The 19122-nt window shown below is 51.7% G+C and overlaps 1 protein-coding gene across 1 annotated transcript; it reads right to left on the reverse strand.

The window, feature by feature from the left end:
- Nucleotides 1-5319: 5319 nt before the first annotated feature.
- Nucleotides 5320-6252, reverse strand: LOC136374702 (olfactory receptor 14J1-like). Its single transcript, XM_066340094.1, has one exon. The coding sequence runs from the start codon at nucleotides 6250-6252 to the stop codon at nucleotides 5320-5322; it is 933 nt and encodes a 310-aa protein (XP_066196191.1).
- Nucleotides 6253-19122: the final 12870 nt, after the last annotated feature.

Here is a 19122-nt window from a genome sequence, read left to right on the forward strand (position 1 = left end):
ATAGCTCAAACTTAATAGCACTTACCTAAACCTTAACTAATACTTTCAACTTCACAACAGAGAAAAATAACAGCACCTAACAGTATTTATCCATATTTATAAACTAGGACTCAATAATTTAACATTAAATAGTACTTTAGAATATTCATCTTAGCTTATAACTTACATTAAACTCAAAAGCTTAGCAAAATAACAACACTTAGCAGCATTTAACTTAGCTTACACCTCATGACTTAGCCTTACTTACAGGCCTGGCTGACTCAGATGTCCAAGGCACTCAAACCCCTCAGAGAGCAGCACTTGTGCCATATTTGCCAGGGCACAGGCACTCTCTGTGCACACAGACAGACAGAGTCAGTGCCAGGGAGCTGTGAGAAATTCCCCTGCAGGGCAGGGAAATGCTCCCTGGGGATGCTTTGGCATCTCCCCAGCGGGCCAAGGGCTGAGCCTCGAGGAGTGGGGGCTCGGCCCCGGCTCCGTCGTTGTTCGGGGATCCCCCGAGGGCAGCAAACGGGAGAGTTCCCGGCTGGCAGAGGCCCCACTCAGAGGGAGGGCACTGGCCCAGGAGAGCTCCAGGGGCTCCTTTTGGAGCTCTGTTTGTAGGGCCCCAAGAGAGGGGCTTTAGTCACAGCAATGTTTCATCCTGGCCACACCTGGGATCAGCAGCTTTCCTTGGAAGTGTGAGAACAGGGATGTTGTGCCACTGAGGGAACAAAAACAGTTCCCAGGGCTGCTCCTAAAGAATCCAGGAGCTCGTTGGGCAGCAGCAGTGCCTGGGAGCAGACAGGGTTTCTGCTGAGCTCCAGAGGAGCTGAGCCCAGGGGCTGTTGGCCAAGGCCAAATGAGCATTTCTCAGCTCACAGGGTGGCCTGAGAAGGGGAGGGGGGAATGCACCAGCACAGGGCCCCATGGAACCAAGGGACCATTGTGACACTGCAAAGCCTCATGGAATCGCTGGGACACTTGTGACACTGAGGGTCCTTATGGAAGCCAGGGACCATTGTGACAATGTGGGACCCCATCAAACCAAGGGTTTATTGAGACACTGCAGGTCTTCTTGTAATCAAGGGGCCATTGTGGAACTGCTGGACGCCATGGAATCAAGGCACCATTATGACACTGCAGGGCCCCAGGAACCAAGGTGCCATTGTGACACCCCGGGGTCCCATAAATCAAATGGAACACAGAACATTTCTGGCTGGTTTAGGCTCCCAGGGCCACCTGACTGGTCCAGCTGATTTTGGCCTGTTGGGGGTCTCTTCTCATCTGCGACTGAAACCCTGGGGCTCCCTGCTTTCCTTCCAATGGGAAAGAACTGTCCTTCTCCTCCAGCTGCCCATGGCCAAGATTGAGATTCCACTAACAAAATTCCCTATATCCAAGCACTGCTCCCAGACAAAATCTGTCATTACTGACAAGTCTGGCTGGCCTTGGCCTAGTGAGGTCTCTGACCTGCCTTCCAAACCCTGGGGAAGACTCTGTGCTTTCCTTCCTATGGAAAAGAACTCTCCTTCTTGTCCATGTGCCCATTGCCAGAATTGGGATTCCACCTCCAAAACTGCCTCTTGTGAGGGACTGGAAGAGATTGTTGGCTGGAAACATTTTCTGTGTGAGGGAGAAAGGGCAAGTCCAGCACTGCCCTGCCCTGGAACCCCAATCCCCCAGAGCCTCTATCCCAGCCCAGCAGTGTCTGCCAATGCCTGGCACACCAAAGGCAATGCTCCACAGCCACCTCTGCAGCCCCCAGCCCAGCTCCATCCCCAGCCCACCCCCATCCCGCAGCAGCCCTGCCTTTCCCTGCTCCAGCCTTGGTCTCCAGCCCAGCCATGGAGGCTCTCTGGGCTCTGGACTTTTCCTGCAGCCCCCAAGGGCAGCTGAGCTCTGCCCTTCCCACAGTCAGCCCTGCCCAGCGCAGGCAATGCCCAGCAGTTCCTGCTCTGTGCCTGGCCTTGCTGTCAGCCCCGGCAGCGGCTGCGTGGCCCCTTTGTGCCGCGCTGGCCCAGCCATGGTGCCACAGCCCCTGTGCCGGCCCAGGGCAGGACAGGAGCATTGCGGGTGGGAACGGCCCCTGTGCCGTGGGGCCACAGCAGCCTTGGGGCTCTGTGCCCCATGGCCTCCCTGCTGGGCAGCCTCTGCCAGCTCCTGCACAGCCCGTGGGCCCTGTGGGCCTGCACAGACAGCCCTGCCCCGGGCTCTGCCGGGCTCTGGGCCAGCAGAGAGGCCGGGCAGGGCTGGCCATGGCCGGGAACAGGCCCTGAGCCCCGCAGGAGGATGGAGCTGGGCCACAGCCAAAGGGCCCCGCAGAGCTGGGCTGGGCAGCCGGGGCTGCCAACGCCTGGGGACAGAGGCTGCCACTGGGGACAAATGTCCTGGGCCCCCTCCCTGCTGTGCCCATGCCACCAAGGGCACAGAGCAGCCTCCTCTCGGGGCCACTTGCCTGTTTTCAATGCCTTCCACAGGCGCTGGCCCTGCCCCACACGGCCGGGGCTGAGTCCTGCCCCTGCACGCTGCCACAGGCCGAGATGGACACTGATGGTTTCTGTGCCAGGCTCTCTGAGCCCAGCCCAGCTCCCTGCCAGCTCTGCCAGCTGCCCTGAGCTCTGTGCAGCACCAAGGGCCTCTCCCCAGCCCAGCCCAGCCGGCTCTGGCCCCACAGCTCTGCTCAGGGCAGGCTGCTCTGGGCAGGGGCCCCACGGCCTCAGCCCCTGGCAAGGGCACAGCAGCAGCTGCAGCTCAGAGAGGGCTCAGCCCCAGCCATGGGGAAGGGGCTGGCCAAAGAAGGGAAAAAGAGGCTCCCTGTGTGCCCTGCTCCCCTGTCCCTGAGGTGCTGAGAGCTCTGCAGCCCCTGCTGCCATCCCACCTGCCCAGGCCAGCACAACAGCCCCGGCCTTGGGGCCCTCCAGAGCTGCTCCTGCTCCAGGCCCAGGGCCCATCCCAGAGCTGGGGCAGCCACAAAGCTGTGCCCATTTCTGTTCATTGCTGCTCTGGTGAGGATGGATCTTCAGCCCCTTGGAGACTGCTGATGAATTTGACTACTGCAGAAGCCTCATGTTTCTTGTGGTCTTCAGTTCAGGAATTCAGTTAGTAAAGCTCATAAACATTTCTTCAAAACAGCCAAACACAAAAAGCCACTGGTAATAATTAATGTTTTAAATTCTTATGAGGTCAATTAGTTTGATTTCAGAAGTGTATTCACAGTGCATACACTACCTTGAAAACAACGCAGAGAGAAATGGTTAGTCCTGGTTTTTTTCCTTTTTCTAGATAGATACCAGCAATGTCCAAATGATACTGATCCCTAGCATTTGCTAATGCAGTCTGAATAAATATAAAAATCAAGACCCTTTAAGGCTCACAATCAATCTGACTTTGTCCTCACCCTGTCCCCACATTTTCCCTTATTCAACCCTTGGCACTCCTATGGATCAGGAATGGTGTGGCCAGCAGGAGCAGGGCAGTGATTCTTCCTCTGTGCTCAGCACTGGTTGGGCAGCACCTCGAGTGCTGTGTCCAGTTCTGGGCCCCCAATTTAGGAAGGACATGGAGGGCTGGAGTGTGTCCAGAGAAGGGCAACAAGGCTGGTGAGGGGTCTGGAACACAAGTCCTGTGAGGAGTGGCTGAGGGAGCTGGGGTTGTTTATCCTGGAGAAGAGGAGCTCAGGGGAGACAAGGAGAGTGTATGGACAAGGTTGGACTTGATGATGTCCAAGGTCTTTTCCAACCTTGCTGATTCTGTGATTCTCTGAAACCACCCTTGCAGCAGTTGCAGGATGAGGCCTGGGCCTCCTCTTGAGAAGGTGCAGCAGCCCAGGTCCCTCAGCTTCTCCTCACAGCCCCAAAGCCCATCCTGTCAGTCCTGCAGAGCCTCTGCAGCTCCTCCTCATGGCCCAGAGCAGGGAGCCCCACAGCCAGACACAGCAGCCCAGATGTGCCCCCCTGGGCTGTGGTGCCTCTGGCAAGGAGCAGCACCAGGCACTGCAGGAGCCTGCAGACAATTCCTGAAGAACCTGGAGGATGATCCTGCTACCCAAGAAATGTGCCCATGGTGCCAACTCAGGAACTGCAATCGGGAGTGGGGAAAGAGAGAAAAGGGCCAACAGAGATGAGCTGTTTGCAGGGGAGGGAACAGGGGAAGGTAATAGGAAGAAATTTGATCCAGGAAGAGGAAAGAAAGCCAAGCTGAAGCCAAAGAAATGCTCAGGGCAGTTTGGGGGTGGCTGCCAGGCAGCCCTGGCTCTGAGCAACAATATCTGCAGTGCCACAGGAAACTCACAGCTCAAGGGAGTAAACTCTCTTACTGACTTCAGAGTCCATGACAAAGCTGAGTGATTTCCCTCCTGTCCCCCAGCCCTTCCTGGCCCCAGGGGCTGATGGCATTTGTGCTCCCTCAGGTTCATCTCCCCACACCAACACCATGGGGGTGCTCAGGCCTGCTCTGGGCAGTGCAAACAGGGGCTCCTGAGCCAGTGCTGCCGTGTCTGTGCCTGCAAGGATGGGGCCCCTGTGTGAGCTGGGGGAGAGGCCAGGGCTGCAGAGGGGGGATGTTGTTGGCAGGTGCATGAGGACGCTCTGGGACGCTGCCCTGGGGTGTCCAGCGCAGTGGGGATGGATCAGGCCCTGCTCTGCTGCTCCTTCCCGTCTCCCCCAGGGACCTTGCAGAGCCCCAGCCATGCTGTTTGCCCCCAGCCTGCCCACGGCCAGCCTGGGGCTGCTCACGGGGCTTTTCTGTGCTGGGCATTGGCCTGGGCGTGTTCTGGAGAGAGCCTGGGCAAGGAGGCTGGAGCCCCCAGGCCCTGCCCTGAGGCGTCAGCGCTGCCCCAGCAGTGCCCATGGCCTGTCCCTGCTGCAGCCCCGGCACTGCCACCCCCAGCCCTGTGCCCGGCCCCGAGAGCACTCAGGCCCTACAGCAACACCAGGGCCAGGAGGGCAGCGGGGCAGGGTTACGGGAGCAGCACTGCCAACACCAAGGGCTGCTGCTCCTGGCCACAGCTGCTGTGCCAGCCCTGATCTGCCCCCAGCTCTGCAAACAGACACTGCTGCTGCAGCTGCAGAGGAGGGAACAAAAGGGGCATCTCTGCAGAAACCTTGGCTGGGAGATCCTTCAGTTCCTTTAAAGCCATCAAAAGCACAGTCCCTCATTGACACAGGTTGTGGCCACAGTGAACACGGAACGACACAAACTGAGAAATGGCACCAAAAATGACATTTATTGGTGGAAATGAATAAAGGAGTAAAAGAAAAAGAACATTCAAAATGAAAACAATGAGAAGTATCAAAGGAGACTTTTATTACAAGTGATTGGAAGAAATTGCCCAGCAGTTTATTGTTTCTGGAGCCATCCAGTGATCAGTGTCCTCACTGCAGCCTTGAGCTCCTGGTTCCTCAGGCTGTAGATGAGAGGGTTCAGGGCTGGAGGAACCACCGAGTACAGAACTGACATGGCCAGATCCAGGGATGGGGAGGAGATGGAGGGAGGCTTCAGGTGAGCAAATAAGCCAGTGCTGGCGAACAGGGAGACCACGGCCAGGTGAGGGAGGCAGGTGGAAATGGCTTTGTGCCGTCCCTGCTCAGAGGGGATCCTCAGCACAGCCCTGAAGATCTGCACATAGGAGAAAACAATGAAAACAAAACAACCAAATACCAAACAGGCACAGACAACAACAAGCCCAAGTTCTCTGAAGTAGGAGTATGAGCAGGAGAGCTTGAGGATGTGAGAGATTTCACAGAAGAACTGGCCCAGGGCATTGCCATGGCACAGGGGCAGGGAAAATGTATTGGCTGTGTGCATGAGAGCATAGAGAAAGGCACTGGCCCAGGCAGCTGCTGCCATGTGGGCACAAGCTCTGCTGCCCAGGAGGGTCCCGTAGTGCAGGGGTTTGCAGATGGACACGTAGTGGTCGTAGCACATGATGGTCAGGAGGGAAAACTCTGCTCCAATGAAGAACACAAAGAAAAAGAGCTGAGCAGCACATCCTGCATAGGAGATGTCCCTGGTGTCCCAGAGGGAATTGTGCATGGCTTTGGGGACAGTGGTGCAGATGGAGCCCAGGTCGCTGAGGGCCAGGTTGAGCAGGAAGAAGAACATGGGGCTGTGCAGGTGGTGGCCGCAGGCGACGGCAGCGATGACGAGGCCGTTGCCCAGGAGGGCAGCCAGGGAGATGCCCAGGAAGAGGCAGAAGTGCAGGAGCTGCAGCTGCCGCCTGTCTGCCAGTGCCAGCAGGAGGAAGTGGCTGATGGAGCTGCTGTTGGACATTTGCAGTGTCTTGGCATGAAGATCTGTAAAAACAGTAATCATGGAATAGTTCAGTTTGGAGAGGACTTTCAATATCCCAGCACAGCTTGGTGGCACTTTCCCCCCACTGCCTGCCCAGGGCTCTGCTGCCTGGAGCTGTCCCTGCCTGCAGCTGCTTCCCTGTGCCCAGGGCTGGGCCCTGCCAGTGCTGCCAGAGCCCAGCCCAGCCCTGGGGGCTCAGCTCTGCCCTGCAGACCCCTCCCAGCTCAGGCACTGCCCAGGGGCAGCTCTGCCTCTGCAGGCTCTGATGGCAATATCACAGCAACCCTGAGGAGGCTGGAAAAGTGACACTGGGGATGCTGCCTGCAAGGGACCCTCTGCTGATTTCTGTCACTGCCTGGTTTCATAAGGTCTGAGAGGAAATTTTTTTTTTCTTAACTATAACTGAAAGATGAATATCTATGTGCAATTTTCCATCCAGACAACAGAGTAGTAGATTAACAAAGCAGGATTTCCCCATTTATGCATCCTCTACCTCACTGTGCTCCCTGGATAATCTACTTGAAAATATTCTGCAGTTAAATGTCATGCTGGGAGAAGTCCTGAACTATGCAGCATCCTCACCACACAAGGAGAACACTTCCAAGCATTACCAGCTATCTCCTTCCACCCAGATCTTGTCCCCCAGTGCTGGGAGCAGCCCCCAGGGCTGGCTGAGAGCTGTCCCTGGCAGGCAGCAGAGTCCCTGCCCCAGCACAGCGCCCTGGGCTGCAGGACCCTGCTCTGCAGGACAGCCCTGGGCACCCCTGGCTGCTCCACACAAGACACAATCAGAGAATGTACTCACAGAGTCTGTAGGCATTGGCATGTTCCAGCTGTAGGAGATCACTGCAGGAGCTGCAGCTGCATTGTCCTGCAGCCAGAGGTTCCTGTGCCAAGGGCTGGCAGTGATTCTCCCGCAGTCACTTCTCAGCCCCTTCCCAGCCCTGAGTGATTGAAGCTCTCTGTGCCTGTGTGCTGTGCCCGGGCTGGCTGCAGGCAGTGCCCCAGCCCTGCTGGGCTGGGAGAAGAGCTGCTCAGCAAGAGAAATGTGTTTTAAGCTCTTCTTGGTTGCCAGGAGCTGCCTCTGTGCCAGGAGCCCAGCCCAGCTCAGCAGCACAGACACAGCACAAGGACTTTAATGACCCTCTCGGGGCTTGTGCTGAGGCCCTGAACATCAGTCCCTCAGAGGGAGATGAAGAAACCTCTCAAGAGCTCCAAGTCAGAATCCAACTCCAAAGTTTCCTGAAGTTTTAATGGGTCCCACTGAGGGACAGGACAGAGAAAGTGTCCCCAGGCCCCAGGCAGAGCAGAGAACTGCAGGCAGTGATGACAGGTGGGGACAAAGAGAAGCCAAGTCCTGGTGTCCTGGGGCACAGCAGCCTCTGTGCCACCAAGGGCTGTGAGGAGACACCTTGTCCTGAGGCCCTGGGGCCTCCTGGCACAGCCCCAGCAAGGCTGGGCACTGTCAGCCCCTTGTCCTGCCCTCAGCATCCCCCTCCCATGGCAGTGGCCTCAAGGATGTGCTGGAAGGAGTCCCTGGGGAGCCTTGGTCAGGAATGGCCCTGGGGGGCTCCTTAATGCTCCCAGGGACTGCAGGTTTTTCAAAGGACTTTGGGTTTTACTTTTGTCTTGGAGTCTCTGAGTGGTGTCTGCAATCCTGGCCTCCAATTATCTGCTTTAATTAGTCTCTTGAGAGACTTTGTCAGTAACAACACTCAGTGGGCTCATTAATACTTCAGGGTACTTCAGTTATTTTAAAGGAACTTGGTGTTCCTCTTTAAGAGTGACTCTATGAGAGATTTGTGAAACGATGGCCACATGATTATTGTCTACTTTAACAAGTCCCTTGGGATTCTTAGTCACTAAAAACAGTCCTTGTGTCTCATTAATCTTTCAGGAACTCAATGTTTAATTAAGACCTTTTTTTGCTCAGAGTGTAAGAGGTTCATGGAATCATGCCTTTCAATTATCTGTTTTAATGAATCCCTTGAGATTCCCAGCCAGTAACAACACTCAGTGGGGCTAATCAATGCTTCAAGGTACTCAGAGTAAATTAAGTACTTCTTTGTGCCACTAGTGCTCTGAGAAGTTTTTGTGCTAAACCTGGACTCTAGTTCTCTCCCCAAGGAGTCCATGAGGGGCCTGGTTTGGGGATGGACCTCAGTAGAACTCATTAATGCTTCCAGACACTTTGGGTTTTTCCTCTGACTTGGACTCTTGGAAAAGTTTGTGCAATCTCCTCTCAGGCCCTGAGGTTCCAGGGCTCAGCACAAAATGCACCACGGGGCTCATTAGGATCAAACCAATCCTGAAAAACCATGGCTGTGCCTCGATTTCCCTCTGGCCTGGTGCTGTTAATTAAGAAGTCCTTTATCCTAGACTTATGGGGAAATATTTCAAAGGACTTCTAATACATCCAGATTCCTGTTTTCAGTGATGTATTTTATGACTGATTTCATTACAGAAGAAGTGATTGCAGGGTCTCTCCTAAGCAGGTCTGGCCAGGTCAGAGAAGCTGTGCCTTGAGGTCTGACGCAGTGTGCACAACCCTCTCCAGATTCCCCAAAACCCTCCTGTCTCCCCTCACTCACCTGGGACCTGCTTTACTTGTAGAACTGGCTGCACTCAGGAAACGAGGGGTTTTCTTCCTTTCTTAGCAATCTAAAACTCCTGAATTTTGGATAATCTCCTCAAGTGTGTGCCAAGGCCAAGGGGCCACCAAGGAGGTTCCCCTCCCCAGGGCAGGACCATGCAAGGAATGATTTAGACACACAGGAAGTTCTGCAATAAACACAAATCCAGAGTTGGATGAAGGCAGAATTAGACCAACTCCTGAAGGACAGACAAGCTTTGAACTCCTTGCAGCTCCAAGCTGCAGGTGGGTTGTTGGGAGGTGTGTGAAGTGAGCCCAGAGTGAGGGCAAGGGAAATGCAGAGAGCCCTGGAAGTGCTTCTGTGCAGACAGGCTGTGGGGAAGGGCACTGCAGCCCTGCCCTGGGCCAGGAGTGAGGCTGGATCATCACCCCAAGCTGCCCTGGGCCATGGCAAGGGGCTGTGGCCATGGCCAGTGGCCTGAGCCCACTGCCTGGGCCCCTTGCTCAGGGCTGGTGTCAGTGGCCAGAGGCAGAGGGGATCCCTTGCTGGGGGCTGTGCCATGGCCACCTGCCCTGTGCCGCGCTGGCTGCTCAGGCGCCGCGGAACCAGCAGCAAACGCCACTGCCAGGGCCAAAGGCAGCTCAGGCAGACAGAAAGGGGCAGTGCTGGCCACTGTTTCCATGGCAGCCCTCCCTGGGACACCGCACCTGGCTCACCTGTCCTGCCAATTGCCATGGAAACCCGGCTCCTTGGGAATGCAATGGTGGACAAAGGGTTGAGTAGGGCCTGTCCCAAGAGGACAGAGAGTGGTGGTTTGAAAGTAAAAGAAGGGAGGTTCAGATAAGCAGAAATAAGGAGAATATTTTTGATGGTGAGGTTGGTGATCCAGCAGGACAGGTTCCCAGGGAGGTGGTCAATGCCCCATCCCTGGAAACATTCCAGTCCAGCTGGGACAAGGCTCTACTGGGTCTACTTCTGGGTCAGGAGTTTTATCAGTCTCTACGGAAATTTTAGAATTCGCTCCAGAGGAGTTGCAAACAAGATAGAGGAAGCTCACTAGTTGAAATACATGAAAGGTGATTTTTTTTATATTTAGGGAATACTGAACATTCCCCAAAAGTGAGGTAACTGATTCAAAAGACAAGAGGGACAGGAAAGACTGAAAAGCTTTATTTTTTTTTCCTCTAAAAAACTGGGTGTAATTATCTATAAATCTCTAAAACATGCTACTGGAACTAGGATACAGGGTAGGACGAAGAAACTGTAAACTAAACATACTTGGCACAAACTACAGTATTTGTGTAAACTTTTTATAAATGATGATCACTGAGCTTAGCAAAATAGCAATACTAATTTGTGCACTTCTAGTGTAAAAGCTATGTGTTAGGGACAACACAGGAGCTATTTTTGAATAAAAAAGCAAACCTAGAGACTAGAAAGGTATTACCACCTCAAAAAAGCCAAGGGAGCAGAAACATAGAAAGGTTTTATTATAAGAGACATCAGGAATTCAAGGAGCAACATGGCTACTTTATTCCTACACAAAGTAAAACTGAAATGAAATCAATAATTAATACAAGTTTTTTCCACTCTCTCACACCTGACGTTGTGCAAAAATAAAAAGATATTTTATTAGTTTACCGCAAATTTAGGAAGAAACTTCTGAATGAGGTTCTTCTGGAGAGAAAACCCTAATGGTCCTTCCTCCCAGCCAGTCTTGAAAAAGAACTTTTTAGGAGAAAAGTAGAAAAAAAAACCCCTTTTTTTCTCAAAAAAAAGGCCCACGAGCACAAGGAATGAATAATATGAAATGAAACAATAAAACTTACCGCTTCTCCGAAGAGAGATGGCAAAACTAAAAAATCCTTGACAGGAGTTAGCTCAGCTCTCTCCGTCTCTTATCAGCCTCAGTCGCTTTGGTGTTGGAAAATGCCAAGGTCCAGGCCCCGGTGGGCCATGGGCACAAGATCTCGGTGCTCCTCTGGGTTTTTCAGTCCAGAGCAGATTTAAACAGTCTCAGGAAAAAGAGAAAAAAAAACCAGTCCAGGACGCTTCTTTACCTCAGCTAGCTAGACTAATTAAAAGGAAAAAATCTTCTCTGACTGTTGTTTGTGCATCTGCCGAACAGACACAGTCCCAAGGAAGAAAAATTCAGAGGAGTGAACACTGCTTTTCAAAACAAACTGCAAGCTCCTTCTTTCTCTGCTTCACTCTCAGAACCAGTCCTAAAGGCACAGAACACACAGCACACACAGAACAGACAACTGAGGACAGAAGCAGCATAGTCACCCTGGGACAGTGCCATTTTTCATTTTGTTTCTCTCCACCTTCCCTGTGGCCACAGACTGTGTCAATGAGGGGCTGTGCTCTTGGTGGCTTTAAAGGAACTCAAAGATCTCCCAGCCAAGTTTTCTGCAGAGATGCCCCTTTTGTTCCCTTCTCTGCAGCTGCAGCAGCAATGTCTGTGTGCAGAGCTGGGGGCAGATCAGGGCTGGCACAGCAGCTGTGGCCAGGAGCAGCAGCCCTTGGTGTTGGCAGTGCTGCTCCCGTGGCCCTGCCCCGCTGCCCTCCTGGCCCTGGTGTTGCTGTAGGGCCTGAGTGCTCTCGGGGCCGGGCACAGGGCTGGGGGTGGCAGTGGCGGGGCTGCAGCAGGGACAGGCCATGGGCACTGCTGGGGCAGCGCTGACGCCTCAGGGCGGGGCCTGGGGGCTCCAGCCTCCTTGCCCAGGCTCTCTCCATGTGAAAAACAAGGTTCTCTTTCTTAGAGAAATTTATGGGTTTAATCAAAAGATAATTAGGAAACAGAAATAAAGCAGAGGATCTGGGCCAGGGTTCCCTGACATGCAGCCAGAATGGACACCATGCCCTTTAATAACACCAGTTTAAAATGGCCAGTATATTACATTGTCAATAGATTTTAATGCATTATTCTTACATTTCTTTGAGTTCAGATGCTTTTCTAGTTTTAACCCCACCGAACCTGACCCATTTTATTTTTTTTGCATTTTTATATTCTTTGTTCTTGGTGGCACCTCTTGGTCGTCTCTTGTCCCGTTTTCTGATAACACAAGATAAATAAATTCCATCTTGGAGCTTTCGTTCACTGCTATCTTCACCTGGATAATTCAGGAATTTGAGAGGACCCCCTGTTTCTTCCACATTGGCTGGTTTAGATGTTACAAAAACATTTTCTTCCTTTTAACACTATGTTACAACCCCTCAAAAATATACATATTCATCAGATTACCATTTCTGAACCATCTGAAAAAAAAATCTAGAAAATACTTTTTACATTATAAATATAACATTCATTTAAATTTTCATATAACAGCCAACTTTATAATACACATTTATAAAAAAATCATCATCTTCCCTTGTTTTAAATTAGAAGTTTGCTTTATGAAAATGGGTAAACTGCAATATTTAGCAAATATTTAGCAAACGTATATAAGCAACACACTTTTAGTTTCACATGTCCACAAAATGTTTGGTGTTATCCCATGCTGGACCTCAGCCCTGAATAAATTATGCCCTCTTTAACACCAATTCATTGTTAAGGAGTCTTATTCTGATATTTTGGAGATTTCGTAACAGCGTGGCCTCACAGACCCAAGGAGTCAACTGTGACCTGGGAACTGATGGAACAAAGGGTCCATTGTGAAACTGCAGACTCTGATGGAGCCAAGGGGACATTTTGACACTGTGGGGCTGCATGGAACAAAATCCATTTTGACACAGCATGGCCACATGGAACTGATGGTCCATTGTGAAGCTGCAGATCCAAGGAGATCATTATGACACTGTGGAAACTCATGGAACCAAAATTCCATTGTGACAGAGAAAGGCCTCATGGAACCAAGGGGCCATTGTGACACAGCAGAGCCTCAGAGAGCCAAGGAGTCCATGGTGACACTGAGAAACCTCATGGAACAAAGGATTCCTGGTGACACTGCAGAACCAAGGAGGTTGTTGTTGACAAGACAGCTCATGGAACCAGAAGTCCATGGTGACACAGCAGAACCTCATGGAACCAAGGGTCCATTGTGACACTCTGCGGCCTCATGGAACCACGAGCCTTTGTGACACAGCGGGGACACCTGGAGCCAAGGGGCCATTGTGACACTGGGGATTCAAGAAGACCATTGTGACACTGAGGAACCTCATGGAACAAAGGGTCCATTGTTATACCGGGGGGCCCTGTGGAACCATGGAGACCATTCTGATGCTGTGGTGCTCCATGAAATAAAGGGGCCATTCTGATGGTACCAAGGGGACAATTGTGTCACGGTGGGGCTTCATGGAACCAAAGGTCCATTTGTGACACTGCAGGGCCTCATGGAACAATGGAGACCATTATGACTCGTTAGGACTGGAGTGGTTTGAAAGCAAAATTAGCGAGAGACTTCAAGTAAAAAAGACAATTTAATTGGAAGAGGAAAAAAATAAGTAAAATAAAATGAATGAAATAATACAATAATCACTGACAAAGTCAGAATACAACCTGACACCCTGTTGGTCAGGGTGTTGGAAACAGTCCAAAAGTAAGCCCTTCTGGAGTAGCAGATGTGGGTTCTGTTGGAAGTAGAGATGGTCCTGAAGAAAAAAGGGTCCAGAGATGGGTCTGGACTTCTTTCAGGAGTCCCGTGGGAACACTGCATGTTTGGTGACACGTGTGGGTATTTTTTTTATCCATTTGAAAATGGTTTGACTCTTCCTCCCTGGGTAGAGCACCTCAAAATGGGATGATTTAAAAATGTGTCATGTCATTGGTGAGTTTTAATGGTCCATTAACAGAAGATATTCCCCAGGAGGTAATGGGAGGGTGAACAGAGATAAGAAACAATCCCCCACACAGTTTTAACAGCAGACTTGTTATCAGAAAGGCAGCCCACCCCTCCCTCCCAGAGTTACAACAGATAAATAAAAAACACCTCCTCGTTATGAATACTGGGGAATTACTTCGTTCTTTTTTAATAAATGTCCTGTATAAAAAAATATATACTGTTTCAAACGCCACCACCTCCTTGAAATAAAAGTGTGGTGCAACTACAAGCCGCTTCCAGGAATAGGAGACGTATTCATCTACAAAACAAACAAGTGTGTCCCCACCAGGAGATGGGCCTTCTCCAGAGATGGGGCTGCCAACGACCCGGTGATCATCACCTGAATGGGATCTTATCTACATCGGATCTCTGGGCATGTGAATACCAAATTCCTGTCAATCTAATCAGAAGCCCCAACACTGCCTGGAAAACCATTCACCAGACCAGCAGAGGGAAAGAAAAGAAATATGAATTTGAAACACCGAGAGAGTGGACAATGGGATGAGCTAACTTCTGCCTCGAGCAAGAAAAACTGTAAAAAAATGGTCCAGCAAGGGCAAAATTTGTGAATCACGGATGATACAGCATGCTGGAAGTTCTAGGGTTCACCCAGCATTGATCCTGGGATCCATGCTGTCTGATCGATTTTGGCTTTTTCCATAAATTCCATTTAGCAAAATTTATCAATAAATTATCATTTTTTATGAAATTGGACGCTTTATTTATAACACCTCAAAACAGGTTTCAACAGATGGAATAGAATAAACATTTTCTTTGGTTATAACCCAGGACAGGGACCCACAGGATCCAAGGGGCCATTGTGGCACTGCAGGGCCTTGTTTAACCACGGGGCCATTTGACCACAGCAGGGCCTCATGGAATCAAGGGGACCACAGTGACACTGTGGGGCTCCATGAGAATAAGGGTCCTTTCTGACACTGTGACAAAGGAGTGACATTGTGACACTACAGGGCATCATGAACCCAAGGAGGCCATTTTGAAGCAGTGTAGCCTCATGGAACCATGGAGACCATGATGACACTTTGAGGCCTCATCTAACCTAAGGACCATTGTGGCACTGCAGGGACTCATGGAACCAAGGGTACAACAGTGACACTGTGAGTCCCCAAGGGACAGGGCGGGGCATTCTTACATTGCAGAATCAGTGGTCCATTGTGATGTAGCAGGGCCTGATGAAAGCATGGAGATTTTCTCCCAGTAGCCCAAAGTGTGATCCCAGCTGCTGCCTTTCAACATTAATAGGAGTCCAGTAACCTCCAATATGATCCTAGTCAGATGCGATCACTCCCAGTATGGTCCCAGTATAATCCTGGTTCCATCCAATCACTCCCAGTATGGTCCCAGTATAATCCTAGTTCCTTCCAATCACTCCCAATATGGTATCAGTTGCCTCAAGCTAGATCAATCCCATCAGTCCAAGTATTATGCCATTTGCTCCAAGCATGCTCCCAGTTGCTCCCAGTCATCCCCAGTACAGGGATGATGTGCATATGTTCCCAGTCACTCTCAGGTACCATCAGCATTTGTCCAGTTACTCCCATTATGATCCAAAGATGAGCCCCCTGTGGTCCCAGTCACTCCCAGTATGAACCAGTTGTACTCCCCACATGGTTCTACTTCCTCCCTTTCACCCTCACTTTTGTTCCAGTCAGTGCCAGTCTCTCCCAGTGTACCCCAGTTCCTTCCAGCATAGTCACAGTCCTTCCCAGCTCCTTCTGTCATGATCCCATTTGCCCACAACCACTCCCAGTCAGCCTCTGTGTAATTGCGCTCACATCCAGTGTGATCCCAGTCACCCGAGCATGCACCCAGTAACTCCCAGTATATCCCATTTTCCCCCAACTTGGCCACAATTGATGCCTGCAGGATCCCCACTCTCAGTATTAATCCAGTATGATCGCAGTCTCCTTCAGTGTGATCACAGTCTCTCCCAGCATGAGCCCAGCTGCTCCCAGTATGATCCCAGTATGATCCCAGTACAAACCAGTCACTCCCAGTGATGCCATTTCAAGGCACACATTCCCCTGCTGCATTCTGACCTCTTCCAGCTCCATTCCTGCTCTTCTCTGCTGGCTGTGAGATGTCCAGGGAAAGGGAGAGGAGGAGGGAGGAAGAAGCAGAGCAGCCTCTGGAAACAGAGAAAGAAGAGAAGACGAGGGACTGGGCAGCTCCAGAGCTCCCTGAACCCTGCAGCCCCCCGGGACCATCTGCCTCAGGTGCCTGGAGAGGGGGAGCTCGCCTCCAATATCCCGGGTGGGTCTCAAGGTTTGGGGTTTTTTGGGGGGATATTTGGAGCTTGCAGGGCTCCAAGGACAAGCCACAGATGCCCTTTGGGGAGACATCGGGGGGCCCCCAGGAAGTGTTTTTGGGCATCCCCATGGCAGCAGAGCACTGGTGTGGGTGGGGGCATGTGGGTTCGACCATGGTGGAGGTCAGGGCTGGCTTGTTTGCCCAGAGCATGGTTCCAGTTCTTGCAGTTACCCCTTAGTATAGTCTCAGTCACTTCCAGGATTGGAAGTGACTGAGACTATACTAAGTGATATTGGGAGTGATACCAGTCACTCCCAGCATGCTCCCAGTCATGCCCAGTTGCCCATAGTGGATACCAGTCACTCCAACCTGCTCACAGTAATTCCCAGCATGATCCCACTTCTCACCAGTGTGCTGGTTTTAAAACAAAACAACCAGAGATCCCAAGGGAGAACTGTTCCATGACCCATTTCTCATATCTCTGGGGGATATCTTCTGTTAATGGGCCAGCAGTTCAAACCAGCTGGGGCAGGTTTCTTCATCTCTTCCACAACCCATCCTCCCTCCAGGGTGATATCTTCTGTTAATGGGCCATTGAGTCTCACTGCATCACTGATAAAATTACATTATCCCATTGGGAGATGCTCCACCCAGAGGGAGGAGCCAAGCATTCCTGCCTGGATATAATCTGAGATTTAATACACCAGAAGAAGCCTGTTTCCACTGGATTCCCAAAGGAAGACCAGGCCCATCTACACCACCACTGGACCTTCAGAGGAAAACTACAACCTTCTACAGAAGTGTTGCTTCAACACAGTCACATCTGTCACTCCAGAAGGACGGCAGCCAAGAAGCTGAGGACAGAGACCAGGGAGGACAAATCCCCACTGCAGAACCTCATAGATGAGGCTGTTTTGAACAGCTCCATGGCGCAAGAATCCAGCGGGGAGGAAAAGCCCCACAGATCCCACAGGAGGAGGGGCTCCAAACCCATCCCAGGGTGCTCTGAGGAGGAAAGACCAAACCTGTGCCAGAATAGTGAACAGAGCTTTAGCCGAGACTCTGAGCTGGTGGTCCATGAGCAGCTTGATGATGGGGAGAAGTCCCACAAGTGCTTGGAGTGTGGGAAGGGCTTTAGGAAGAATTCCCACCTAATCCAGCACCAGCAAATCCACACTGGGGAGAGGCCCTACAAGTGTCCCCAGTGTGGGAAGAGGTTTTGGATCAGCTCCCATCTCCTCTCACATCAGCGCATTCACACAGAGGAGAGGCCTTTCCGCGGCCTCAACTGCGGGAAAGGCTTTCAAGCACAACTTCAACCTGATCAGCCACTGGCACATCCACACTGGGGAGAGGCCCTACAAGTGTGCAGAATGTGGGATGATCTTAAGCAGGAGCTCCCACTTGATCCACTCCCAGAGCATCCAAACCAGGAAATGGCCCAATGACTGTCCCGCTTGTGGGAAGAGCTTGTCCAGGAGCTCTCACTTTAACAGACACCAACCGAGGCACCAGTAAGGGAAGCCCTGTGAGTGCCTTAAATGCAGGAAGAGCTTCCTGCACTGCTCCAACTTCACCCTGCTTCAGAGAACCCATATTGGGCAAAGACCTTGTGACTCACATTCCCAGTGGTCTGCATTGGGAAGACACTGGGCTGGTGTTCTTCTGGTTTGGTGGTCCTGAATATTCTTTTATTCATTTTCATCCCATTAAAAGAGAAAAAAATGGGAATAAAAATCAATAAATTCAGAAAAGGTATCTAAACCTTGTTTTTAACTAGGGAATCTGAGATTCATGGGTATATCTTGGAGTACTTGGGGGTTTTGAGGGTATTTGGTGTGATTGTCTCCATTTCTTGGTGCTTGAAGAGACAAGAATGTTTGATCTGTCACCTCAGAAGCATTCAATGGCACTGAAAACTACTCAATCCCACCCCAAAGTTAACACAGCCCCTCAGGGTGGAATGGGGTTGGAAGGGGATTGGGCAAAGTGGGAGAGGTGAGATGGATGTGGGGTGGGATGGGTGGGAGAAGGATTGGAAGGTGTGAAATGGGGGAAATAGAGCTTGGGAAGAGGGTCTTGGTGTCCAGGAGGGATAGGATGGGTTGAGGTTGGGACTGGGGAGGTGGGGCGGGGTCTGGAATGAGACAGCCCAAGTTTAGGGATGATGAAAAAAGGGGGAGCCTGTTACAGAGTGAGGTTTTGGATATTCCATGTTGCTGAGAAGATTTTGGCATATCCCATGTTTCTGAGGCGCTTTTGAGGCATTCCCCAACTCTTGGGAGCTTTCCTGACAGCAGCTCCATGCAGCCCCATTGCCAGGGGTGCTTGCCTTGGGGACGAGCTCAGAGCTGCAGCCAGAGTCCACTGCCTCACTGCTGGAGAGCAGAAAAATGATGAATGGCCCCAGACATCTCCAGGCTGTGTTTGGGGGCCAGGGCAAGTTCTGTGTAGGTGGGGTGGTCACTGCCCCAGCCCCAGCCACTGCAGCCTCTGGTCCAGCCCCAAAGTGGCTGCCAAGCCCCTGACACCCCAAAAACCCCACCTGGGAGAGGGACCAGAGCAGGTGAGGCCCTGACACGGCTGTGACACTGACACATTCCACGGCCCAAGTGCTCCCAGCAGCTGAGATGGGACTGGATCCAAGGCCATGACTGTGGATCTCACTGTTCTGACTTCCTCTTCTCAAAGTCTGGGTAACATGAAGTTGGACAGATTAGAGTTTGCTCAGCCAGTGCTTTGTGAAGTGATTTACTGTAATTCCATGTTGCTTTAAGGTTTCCCAAGTTCCTCAGTCTCTGAGGTTTGCAACTAAAAGTTTGCTCTCCAATGTCCTAAGAAATTTGTTGTTTTCTCCCATGGCCCACTCAAGGGGATCGAGGTATCTCAAGTCCCTTTCCAGCAGCAGCCAAGCCAGCTTGGGGCACAGCAGCAGGAACTGCAATGCTGAGCAAGGCCTGGCTTGGCTGGAGGGAGCAGAAAGGCCAAGCCCTGAGCCCAGGCCTGGGACAGCAGGGCCTGTCCCTCCCGGGTGGCTTGGGGTTGTTTGTGGGGCACTGGGATGGGAGGGGCAGCAAGTACAAAGGGCATTATCTGTGCCCTGGCCAGCTGCACACGCCCATCTCGCTGTCCCCCCAGCATTTGTCAGCCCAGCATTGCGT

The sequence above is a fragment of the Sylvia atricapilla genome, unplaced genomic scaffold, assembly GCF_009819655.1.
Source record: "Sylvia atricapilla isolate bSylAtr1 unplaced genomic scaffold, bSylAtr1.pri scaffold_104_arrow_ctg1, whole genome shotgun sequence".
In the NCBI taxonomy this organism is placed as follows: domain Eukaryota; kingdom Metazoa; phylum Chordata; class Aves; order Passeriformes; family Sylviidae; genus Sylvia; species Sylvia atricapilla.